Source organism: Brachypodium distachyon, chromosome 4 (assembly GCF_000005505.3).
Source record: "Brachypodium distachyon strain Bd21 chromosome 4, Brachypodium_distachyon_v3.0, whole genome shotgun sequence".
NCBI classification, from domain to species: domain Eukaryota; kingdom Viridiplantae; phylum Streptophyta; class Magnoliopsida; order Poales; family Poaceae; genus Brachypodium; species Brachypodium distachyon.
The window spans coordinates 32,596,538-32,608,619 of NC_016134.3; the positions used below are offsets into that span (position 1 = coordinate 32,596,538).

General features: G+C 43.4%; 1 protein-coding gene across 1 annotated transcript; it reads right to left on the reverse strand.

Annotated features, from left to right (window-relative positions):
* Positions 1 to 5,893: 5,893 nt before the first annotated feature.
* On the reverse strand, positions 5,894 to 10,287 carry LOC100837317 (ubiquitin-conjugating enzyme E2 variant 1C). The gene is made up of 4 exons (XM_003577905.4): positions 10,101 to 10,287; positions 7,074 to 7,213; positions 6,450 to 6,575; positions 5,894 to 6,342 (listed from the first exon to the last, which is right to left on the reverse strand). Exons 1-4 carry the CDS (start codon positions 10,138 to 10,140, stop codon positions 6,202 to 6,204), a joined length of 447 nt encoding a protein of 148 aa, XP_003577953.1. The 5' UTR covers positions 10,141 to 10,287; the 3' UTR covers positions 5,894 to 6,201.
* Positions 10,288 to 12,082: the final 1,795 nt, after the last annotated feature.

Consider the following 12,082-nt stretch of genomic DNA (forward strand, 5'->3'; position numbering starts at 1 on the left):
TGGCGCTGGATCACAATGCCCGGGAGACGAAGCAGAGGCTCGACCAGAAGCTCAGGAGCAACAGAGCCGACGCCGCCGTCAAGAGATCATGGATTGAGAGATAAGAACCGAAGCCCAGGTCAGACCATACCAGTGCAGAATAGGCTACTAGTGTCGTTGCCAAATTGCCACTAGTGACCTGTTTGGGCCAGTGACGCAAACACGCCGCCGGTAATTTACATATTAGTGACGTGTGTTCGTGGCATGGCACTAGAATAGAATCAAAAATACTCATAACAAAAATACTAGTGGTGTGTAAACATAGCGTCACACCACTAACTTGATTTTAAAATTTTAAAAAAAACTGATGCTGCTATTATTGAATTCAACAGCAATGTCATATGTCACAACAGTAATCCAGATAACAGAACGGTAATTAACATCATCCATGCCATTATTGAATTTAACTAGCTAGAGTAGCATATTATTGACGCTCATCAACTAATATCATATTACAGCGACCTAGCTAGCTAGAACTCTGAGTCAGGCCCGTCATCATCTCTTGGGTCACTGTCTTCAGAGTCGTCGGAGTCTTCAGAGTATGAGTTGTTGTCGTAATTGACGGGGCGCTTGTAAAGGAAATAGATGGTGTCAAAAGCATGGTCTAGATAGAATTTGCAGCTCCCCCCGGCTTCCATCTTATAAGTTTTTGCAACTTTTGTCCAACTAGGGCAACCAAAATAGGTCCGGTCTGCCTCGTTGGTGACTTGAACCCTATAGGTCATGGTGGGCAGTGTATGCCGGACCAGGGTCACCTCAAACGATCCCTGGTGACTAATGTCTCTCTTGACATGCTCCATGAAGTCACGCCTTGCGCTGCAGGGAATGGGCTGAGCAAAATTATAAGAAAACAACAATTAGCTGGGCGCGACCGTAAAAATCTCAGTCACAACATGTTGAATTGAAACATACATACCGTCCTAATTTCATAGTTCTCGGAGAGCACTATCACAAACTTCTTATCCTTGCAACCGGCGTAGCCACAATTGGCGCACACGGGGAAAATTTGTTGCATCCTGCGTTCCATGTTACTGATGTTTAATGTGCAACTGAGAAATAATTTCACACAATTTGCATCTATGTGCCTGAATCAACTACACTAAATCTAAATCAAACTACACTATAACTAAATCTAAAGCAACTACACTATAACTAACTCTAAATCAACTACACTATACAACTATACCTAATAATAAAATCAAAAGCGTTTCTCTCTTTGTTCGTTGTCTGAGCGCCTTCGTATTTCTTTGTAAGTAGTGTTTAGTTGTAGAGCAAGGTGGAATGGAATAGAATGGTTATATTTCTATAGGCTGGAATGGAATGGTACAGTTCTATTTTTTTATATTCTAAGAACCAACCACTTCGAATCACTGGTTACACTTGAAACCAAATGATTCCTGCCTTTTGAGTTACCATATGGTTAAGAACGTGTAGCCATAGCATACGAGATTGAAACGGATCAGCCCGGCCTGCAGGGGCGGAACTACCAATATGGCATGCTATCGCTATGCCACACGTGTATCGGGTTTGTTAGATTTTCCCATCTTCTGATCTGGTCTCTTTATTTATTTGCACGAAGAGAACATAAGGAGATGGTCGGGGCTTGGGGCTGTTAAAGTGTAAGTGTTCGTTGTAACGTGTACTCTGCTTTCGGTTCTCTGTTTGACTTAGTTTTGATGTAAGTTAGCAGATCAGACCACTATTGCACACACTCTTCAGATCGTGCCAAACCCAAAGTACTCCTAGGTGTACTTACTCTCACATTGAATATTCTAATGTATGGTAGTATATATTCTATTTTATCATTTTTAATAAAGTCATATACTATTTGTAAGATATTTCAAAGCGAACTACATGAAAAATTTACAAGTTGGAACGTAGTTCTTACTATACTAGATGATGCCCCACACGTTGTTACAGAAATTTTTAGTTAACATACGTGAGTCCACATCGTTGAGAACATACATGAGTGAAAAGTAGCAACCGAAGAGTATCCAATGAAAATGTATAATGGAATTGTATGATAGAATCAAAGTAGTAACCAAAGAGTATCAAGTGAAAATGTATAATGGAATTGTATGGTAGATTATAGATTATTCACTTAGTGGAAATAGCTTGATGAAAAGTAGCATGCATGCATGTACAAGCAATATGAGTTTTTCCACTAAATAGGTGTGAACAAATTAATGGTGTGATGATGTGGCATGCTTGCATGTTGAGAGAAATCAAGTACTCCCTCCGTCCAACAAAAGATGTTTCAAGTTTGTCAAAATTTAGATGTATGTAGACATGATTTAGTGTATAGATGCATTCAAATTTAGTCAAAGTTGAGACATCCTTTGTTGGACGGAGAGAGTAGTTGGTTTCTCCTATTTAGATATAGAAGATTTAAGAAATACCTTCAGATTTGTACGTATAATAGGGTTGTTAAAAAACTAAATATTCTAACTAAAAATTCAATTCCTATTCGCTCTAATGGTGGGCCTAAATATTGACAATAGCTGCATCCCCATATTTGTCCACTCGACAAAAAACCGATTTTGGTATTTGTTGAATGCAATATATTACGTATATATATACACTGTCGGAAAACAGAAGAAGGAGATGATGAATTACTCGAGCAGACGTGAAAGAGGAAGATTCCTTCCATTTTTTTTCAATCCACCCCATTCTTCCCCAGCCCCATGTCAACCTCGGTTGAATTTGACGCAAATCCTCCCCTAATGATTTTCCTCTCTTCTTCTTCTTCTTCTGACCTAAGAGAGGTGAAGACCTTTGTGGATGTGGTGCGATGGAGAGGATGTTGCATGGCTCTATTGGCACTGGTGCACATGTACCAAGCGGCTCGGCTGAATTAGCGGGCATAGGAGGCATGTGGTGGAGCTGGCTGGTTTCTGTGACACACCTTAGCTATACTAACGCAAACTTACTTTGTATGCCTCCGCAACATAAATTTTCTCTCCCGTTGCAACGCACATGCATGTTTACTTGTAAATTAGAAGGAGAGGAATTGGGTGGCTCACCTTGGGGTCGACAGAGACGGAAATGGAAAGGGTCGACGGCAGTCGCAACTGTGGTCTTTGACGGCAGGAGGAGAGGGATGGAGGGCGGCAGCGGCCCGAGAGGAGAGGAAGTGGGAGAGAGGGAGGGTGGCGGCGCAAGTGGGAAGGGTTTTGAGGAGGGACGCGCGGTGGTGTTGTGATGTTCGCCGCAAGGCTGGCCTGCACTATTGGCGTGGCCCAATAGCCCACACCACTAGTGGTGCAACCAATTTTGCCCACCCAATGGTACTAGTGTGCTCAAATGCACCACTTGTGAAATGCGTCGGGCCAGGACCATTGGGACCACATACCAGTGGTGTGTCCCGTCCACACGCGCACCACTTGTATCAACTTACAGGTGGCGTATGAGAAAAGTGTCACACAACTGGTAATAGTATTGCGCGGAGCTATAGTCATGCGCTCCTATTAGCAGTTTCCTGCTAGTGTCATATCAAATACAGTACTTTTCGGTTAATTTCACTAGGGAATATCGGATTCCATTTCCAAACCCAGCTATTGAACACCCACGCCTAAAACTTGGCGGTGCTTTTGTTAGACAAAGGGTTTGCCTCGTGAAAGGCACATATGGTAGAGCAACGATCACTACAAACTGGACAGATTCTGTACGAGCGGCTCAGGTAAAAGAATGGGAGATCTTTGCCTTTGTGTTCGTTGTTTGCAACTTGTCGCGCATTGTCTCTAAAAACATGGCCTCAGGTGCCTCCAAGCTGTTGCTGAAGGGAACAGATCACTATGACGTCAAAATGAGCCTGGGTTAGGTTTTCCGTACTGCTTGTTGTAGAAAATATGATGCAGGAAATATTGATAATAGAAGAGGCACGCGTGCAAGGGCGCGGCCCAGCCCCTGGTATGCTGCGAAAGGATCAATCTTGCCGAGTCATGTCCTTTTGCACTATATATATCTTACGAAATACAGAGTGACTGTTTCTTTTCTTTTGTTTGGCTAATGGGAGCTTCGTAAGGCAAAACAAAATGGGCTGTAAGAGGCCGCAAGTCACACCTACTTGACGATCTGAGACGCTAGCTGAACTTATTCTTGTCCGGCGCTACAAAACGAGCGAAGAACAAAACTATTCACCACCATAAAAAAGTGCAGTGTGTATTAATGTTGCCAATAACAGTTGAAATGATCAGATCACGAGGATAGAATGGAAGACGGGAAACGAATCGGGATCAGTATCGCCGTGGAACTGCAAACGAATCGAGGCATGCTGGTACTGAGGAGCCATATATATATATCCTGCAACAGGGATCACACAACTTTGGTTCTTGACTGTCCATCAGATTTCTGGATACAAAATATTAATACGCCTACTACTTATTTTTTCTTTTTTATATTTTTCTTTTTTATAAGACTCTCTAGCCTAGTAGTAACTTTTTTCTTTTTGAGCATGACACTCTAGCCCAGTAGAGTTCTCGTAAAGCGGCGTGTGAGTGGAACGGCCCGGCGATATCCGATCGGGCCTATTGAGCCTGGTACCTGACGCGGGGGCCCATGGGCCTTTTTGGCATTCCCTGTTTAGCGGGAAATGCTCTCGAGTTCTTCCCCACGCGCGCCCTTTCCCATCCCCGTCGCATTCAATTCAATCTCTCGTTTCTCCCCGGAAATCTATGCGACTGAAAAGGAGTGGCAGGCGAACCAGCCCAAGCTCAAATCCAGTGATGGCTCCCAAGCGCAAGTCCTGTTGCGGCGCCGGCGATGTCGCCGAGGAAGACGCGGAGCATGGCCGCCGGGAAGCAGGGCGCGGTGGCGCCGGCCAAGGAGGAGGAGGAGGAGGCTGAGGCGGTGCCGGTGCCGCCTCCGGCGGCGGTGGCGGCTGGGCAGAAGTGGAGAAGGAAGATGCAGATGCGGCCAAGCAGAAGGGGAGGAAGAAGGCCAAGAAGGAGGTCGCGGCGGCGGAGGATGGCGGTGTTGCCGTCGAAGAAGCTGGACATGGACGAGGTCATCCAGGGAATCGTCAAGAAGATTTCCTAAACCAGATCAGGCATTCATGATTGGATGTGTCCCCCTTTTGCGACAAAAGCATGTGCATTCAAGGCTAATTTCGGGTAGGAACTTGATATCACAGTGGTCACAAAATGTGGATTCTTCAACTGCTCTGTTAATTCTGCGTCTGGTGTTACAAGACATGTCAAATTAACCGCAATGGCAAAATGGATATTAACGCTCAATGTCCGTCCAAATAAAAGATATCTCAACTTTAGTTAAATTTGAATGCATCTATACACCAAGTCATGTCTAAATACATTCAAATTTTGATAAATTTGAAATATCTTTTGTTGGACGGAGGAAGTATGTGCTTTTTGGGCTGATCAAGGCCTTTGTTTCCTCATGTTGGGTTACTTGGGTGTTCTACGGTTACCTACTACTCTAGACCTAGACGAAAAGATCGAAGTTCGATAGTCTTACTGAACACTCGCTAAGTCAGTTCGTTAAGGGCTCGGTCATGCCACAAAGGCCTGAAAAGTAGGCCCTGCCAGTCATAAAACGTGGGATTCAGGAAGATCTGTTAGAAGGGGTAATTAGAGGAAAAGGTTTGGTCAAATGGGCTATAATTTTTAGATCGTGTCAAAAAAATTCAACGAGGGGGTAAAAAGTGGAATTCACTCTAAGATCAATTAAGCGGGATAATATGATCCAGCTTGTATCCCAAAAAATAGGACTATGGCTTTCTGTTAAAAGCACCAGCATATGTATGCCGTGATTATACAGTGATACTAAATTTGACAGCTGAACCTGAGTGCCTGGTCCATATGCAAAGCAGCCAGTAAAGAGTAAGTTCGTTGCAAACTTCACGGAAAAAGAATAAGATCATACTTCAGCACACACATATTATATTTCCTTGACGAAGGTAGTTTCTTGGGTTACACACCTTAATGCCAAACTAGCACATGTTTCAATCCATCTCCATAACGGCCAACAGCAGTCCGATTGCAAGAAACGCAGTCGGCCGATCACAATTTTCACAGATAGCAAGGGAATTGCACATAAAACTGGGAAAAGATCTGCAGGCATCAGATGCTGACTCTAGAATTTAAGTCCCACGGGATGATATAGATCGCTGCTGTTGAAACTGGAGATGGGCCAGAGAGCACTTGGCTAGAAGAACGTCCCTTCAGGGGGCTGCACCAACTTGCGGTTCTGCTGGGCTGACATATCTTTCTTCAGCTGGCTTAAGACATGTTCCATTGTGTAATCGCGCTGCCAGTTTGCTAGCACACCGAACTTCTTCGGGTCAACCTGCAGAACCGCAGCAACCAAATGAATAAATATGTATCAGAAAAAGTAGCCTACACATCAGTACGGGATTTACCATGCATGTACATGGAGAGAGAGAGAGAGAGTACCGCTCCAGTCTCGTGATTAACACATGTCATGTTGATTCTCGAATGAAATCTAACAGATGGTGCCTTCTCGGGGTAGTCCTTGTCACAGAACAGCTTCAGCTGGTAGATGCGACCCTCATGGACAGTCTGCCAGGTTGAGTAAGGAGATTTAAATAATATACTCCCTCTGATCCTAAATTGTTGACTTCAATTTGCCCAAATATGGATGTATCTATTCTTAAAAAGCGTCTAGATACATGTAATATTTTGACAACAATTTAGGATCGGATGGAGTACGTGCCAATAGCTGAAAGAATGGCTGTGTGCATTGATTCGATGCGGAGGCCAGGGAGATCCCCTTTGCGGAAAAAAATAGCTGAAAGAAACGTGAGTGGAACAACATGCAAGCATTCCCAGTATATAGATTTCGATGCAACTACTAAGAACCTATTTTCCTGGCCTGGTGTAAGACAGGAACGAGCTGAAAAGCTACTATTGTCCGTCGTGTATATGCAGCATCCGCTGTCACTAAATTTCTAAAAACAGAACTAGGATTCAGTATCAGTGGTAGGCAGTTTTATTTTCTTTTAGTAGTTTCTATGAATGTATGGGACTGACTGAAGAATAACGAGAGAATAATCTCACATTGTGTGGACCAATAATGGTGCCAGTCCATGACCGCATGTATATGTCATCTGCATCATCCATTCCATAGCTGACTGTTCCATCTCCAATGCCCTTCTCCCCACGCTCAAGCTCTTCTAGCAGCCTGAAGTTCCTAGGAACTGCAGTCATGTTAATATATTAGTAACCTTCTTGCAGGCATATTTACTTAACCAAATGTAATGCTCAGTTCATTTTCCCAAGATGGAACAGAAAATCAACAAAGAGCATGATATGTTTCCGTGCATTGGATGCTGGATTGAAGAACTTGCTTATGCAGGGAGCAACACTAATATAGTTGCAATATTCCAATGCACATTCTACAAGTGCTGACTTCGGTGAGCTTTGTGGATTATGGTTGCTGTTCCTCGAAGTGAGCACAAATGCACCAGCGTATTCTTATGTGGATGGGGCAGGCTGATACTAGCTCAATTTCTGTTTTATGTAGTGTAAAAAGGAAAACCACATACGCTCTGGCAGGGGTAGGAACAATGCAAAAAAAAAGAAGTCACAACAGAACCAGAAAATATAGAAAGTCTAACTTATGATGTACCCAGATATTTGGCATGTTGAAGCCACATGATTCACTCATGCCCTATATTTACGGTCTGTTCACAAAGTGTCAGTTAAAAGTGCAGGGCATCCTTGTGAATTGCAAAAAACTTATTTAGGCAAGTGAGTACAAATTTAGGCTTGGCATATACAACAATATGTTCAAGATAGCAAAATTAACCTTTCAGATTTTCCATGGCCTAATTAATCATTACAATACAATATGTGATCCTTACACTAGTAAACTCTGCAGGTTCCAACATGTTTGAATGGGGAAATCAACTCAAGATATCTTCTCTCCAATACAAAGCCAATTTGCTCTCTATACTGGATCAATGCCACCAAACCCAACAGTCATGCATCCTTTTTTTCAGCAAGAATAAATCAAGACGAAGTTAAACCACAGCAATGTCAGCCTGTTTGCAGTTATACAGCCCCAATCGGTTATTATAAACTAAGTAATCAGATAAAGACAAGCCCCAATCAGCCCTGTTTGTTACACAGCCCCAATCAGCCCTGTTTGTTTGGGCTTCTGCTTCAGCTTATGGTGCTTCTAGCCCTCTAAAAAGCACTTCACCCGTTTACACATGAAGCTGAGAAGCACGTCCGGAGGTGCTCCCAGCTTCATGTGTAAATGGGTGAAGTGCTTTTTAGAGGGCTAGAAGCATCAAAAGCTGAAGCAGAAGCCCAAACACACAGGGCCAAATGTTTAGTTGATCCAAAACTGACTCATGAACATAGTTTGACCATATCATGCATGACCTTAGTCAAACCAAAATTAGGGGCATGGTTTTCTACTTGGATTTTAGTACAGTATGAAACATGATGAATGCTTCAAAATATAACAGATACAATGCAGTGTCAATTTTATCTAATTATACATCGCTAGTTAAAAAGGTAAAATAAAGTGCATAATTTAGATAAATTTAAGAGCATGGGTGGCTACAGATTCAATGGAAATTTAATCTAGCTGTTCTCAACAATTTTGATGGTATCCTCAACAGTCACTACCCATAGAAAAGGTAACTGAAGTCAGCTTAGATGCGGCTACAAACAACATTCTCAGCTTGGCCTATCCTACAACATGCACGTAACCAAACACTCACCCTCACATCAACTCGGCCAGAATCCAAGATACAATGCGGGCTAAGGCTATGCAGGCAACCGTATACACCCTTAGGGCTTCTCCCCTTACCAGCACAGCCACAACCAAACATGGACAGCAGCAGCAGCACGCCAGCACGTGTCGCCAGAAGCACCTCTACCTCTTCACAGACATCACATCTCCCTGGACCCTCCTTGCTGCCACAGAACAGAGTCCCTAGCCTGGCCCTGGATCTGGATGGAGCGGAATAGAGGTGGGCAATGTCTATGCAGTGCCAGAGCAGATGGGGTGGTGAAATCATCTATCATACCTGCTTCAGCTCTGTTGTTATTTGTATGTTCAACTGGCTAATAGGTTAACACATTGGCAGCTACTGCATATTTAAATAATTGTTCTATAGAACTGCAACAATAATCACGCCCTATGTACTTGGCTACGCATGGCTTAGACACACCTGGCGATTATCTCTGCACAGGCACAACAAACATATGCCTCATGTCTAGAATAATATTATATAGAATTGGAATTTCCTCAGCCTAATCTCCTCTGATACTACAATATTACACAACAAAAAATCCATAATCAGTATTTCTAAAACCAAAACCAAGCACCACAATGGACTGATTAAGTGTAAGAAATGCCAATTAAACAATTAGTGCAACACTACCTATATATAAACCATTCCGAACATCGAGCCGTTCACTCCTTCATTCACCCTGTACGATCATCTGCTGCATGCCTTACAACTAAAGAGCGAAACCATGATCAAGTGGACATTGCAGTCTTCCTTATAACCGCGACCTATAGCTACACCATTATAATTACACAATAGTCCAATTGAGCCATGAGTAATACCTACACAATGGTACTGACCATCACCTGCTAGCACATATGCAACTCCATCTTTCTGCAGAAACCGTCACTAATTTGATGAAGCAGAAAATAAAATAACAAGTCCAATACTACTGCATCACAGTTTTTACATGGCATGCCATTGTCAAACCATATCGCCAGTCAACTATACAGCGTGCCCATGCCATGCAATCAATCACATCGCCGACCAAACATACCAGGTTATCGCGTCAATAGAGAGATCTATATGTTATCTAACCATGCGCCTAGCAATTATCGCTTCCCAATTAATCAACGCGCCGGCATGGCCTGATCACTTGCGAAAAAAAATTCCCCAAATACCTTATGAGATGCACGTTATGGCTCAAACCACATCAGATCGCGAACAAGCGGATCGGACCGCAGCGCAAGGCGAGACCAGACCGTACCGAATCGCGCGCGATCGAGAGAAGGATGAAAAAAAAAAGAGTAGCGCGAGACAGAGGATGAGAATTGCTCACCGACAACGCTCGATCCGGCGCCGGAGCTGCCCAGCGTCATCGTCGATCGATCAGCGGTTGGGCGGATTCGATCTCGAGGGGACAGAGAGAGGGGGGGGAGGGGATATGAGGGATCGCCTGCGCGAGGGGAAAGGGAGGGTCTGCGGCGGCTCAACGCGAAGAAGATTCTTCCGTGTCCCCTCGTTGCGTCTTTTCTGGGCGTGGGAATGTGAAGATGGAATGCTTCGATGGTGGCTATTGGCCGTCGGATCGGGAACGCAGTGATCACAGGGGCACACGCCAGATATCGACGTGTTCCCAGCGAATTTCGGCTAAATTTAAACCTAGGGTGGCTTTTCAAACAGAGGACGCACAAGTTTTTCCAAATTTTACTTTCATTTATTCTACCTATGCTTGCACGAGGTCTATCCAATGCAAACATTTATTCGGTACTAATTTGTAAACTATCCACGTGGATCATCAGATCTAGAACATGCGACGTAGATCGAAGTTGAGAATCAAGCATGAGATATGCCCATTAAGTTATGTGAAAAACGTGTTCAAGTGAGATGTGTTGCTTGCGTACATATGAAGACGAAATTGATAATCTTAACCAGTGGCGGAGCCAGCCCAAGGCTGTAGCCTGAGCACTCATGCTTAATTTTCATGATTTAGGTGATCGGACACCATTAAAATCGCTGTTTTTTCCTTGGGGTGTGCCGCCGGGAACCCTGGGCACATGCCCGTGGTGCCCCCACGGTGGCTCCGGCAGTGGTCTTAACTATGTATGTAAAAGAACTATTTAGTTAGATAAATCGTTGGTCCAAATAAAATCTTAAAAAATACGCATGCCTTATTTTTTGGAATAGAGTATATTTATGTTCAAAAGTTACATAAGTGCATACCTAGTAAGAAAACTAGAAAAGATGTACTCCCTCCGTCCAACAAAAGATGTCTTAACTTTGACTAAATTTGAATACATCTACACACTAAGTCATGTCTAGATACATTCAAATTTTGATAAATTTGACATCTTTTGTTGGACGGAGGGAGTAACATGATTGTTTTAACGACATTAGTAAAGTACTCCTTCGGTTCCTAAATATAAGATGTTTTGATTTTGTTAAATTCATTATGACACATATTATAGTATATCTATTTAAATCTTAAATCACTTATTTAAATCTTAAATTTAGGAATGGAGGTAATAATTCACACCTTACTAGAGTTTTTAGTTAGATTTGGAGCATCGCTTACCACAAAGTGAGTTGAATATCTTTTCTTTTTTCTTTTTTATATGACCATTTGCATGCTCTCAGGCTGGCTCTCTGCGATGTGCCATGATTTTGAAAGTTGAAAAGTACACATTAGCTTTTGCAAAAAGGGCACAAATGTACTATAATTGTTTACCAGGATGTAAAGCACAACAAACATAACAAAAGTTACATCGAGATTGATGCACCGTTGGATAACCACTACCGCCACTGGAACGAGCCAATGATGCACCATTATCGCTTCTCCATATCAGAGCCGGCTTGATCTTGTCAATGACAACCGAGAAATCCTCGTGCACGTCCTCTAAGGACAAGCTGCAGTCGCCGATATCAAACCCTTTAATCGATCTGAAAAATCTGACACCATATCTAGCCGGCACGCACGCACAGCAAGTAACCCCAACACTTCGATTCCAAGTGCCAACAGTAACCTACGTGGGTGCTTCCTCGATTCCGCCCTCACAAACGAACTATAGGGGAATCAGAGCCTGAAAGATCATCTCGACGACGTAGCCTCACTATCCCTAAACACCACCTCCGCGAGGACCATGCCATCTCCCACACGTCTCTCGACGGTTCAAAGCACCTCCGGACACAAGATGGAGGCGGATAGGCTCTTTTTTTTAGACCTTTTGACATGACGTCGCCACTATCGTCTCGCCACCGATTCTTGACAAACGAAGACAGTTAACAAAGCCCTAGGATGAGGAAAACTGCAGCTCACAGCGG

Coding starts and splice junctions, on each gene's coding strand:
- LOC100837317 (XM_003577905.4), bottom strand. CDS start 10,140: ATGACGCTGGGCAGCTCCGGCGCCGGATCGAGCGTTGTCG. Junction 7,214..10,100: donor CGCCGGATCGAGCGTTGTCG/GTGAGCAATTCT, acceptor ACATGACTGCAG/TTCCTAGGAACTTCAGGCTG. Junction 6,576..7,073: donor CCATTATTGGTCCACACAAT/GTGAGATTATTC, acceptor TCAACCTGGCAG/ACTGTCCATGAGGGTCGCAT.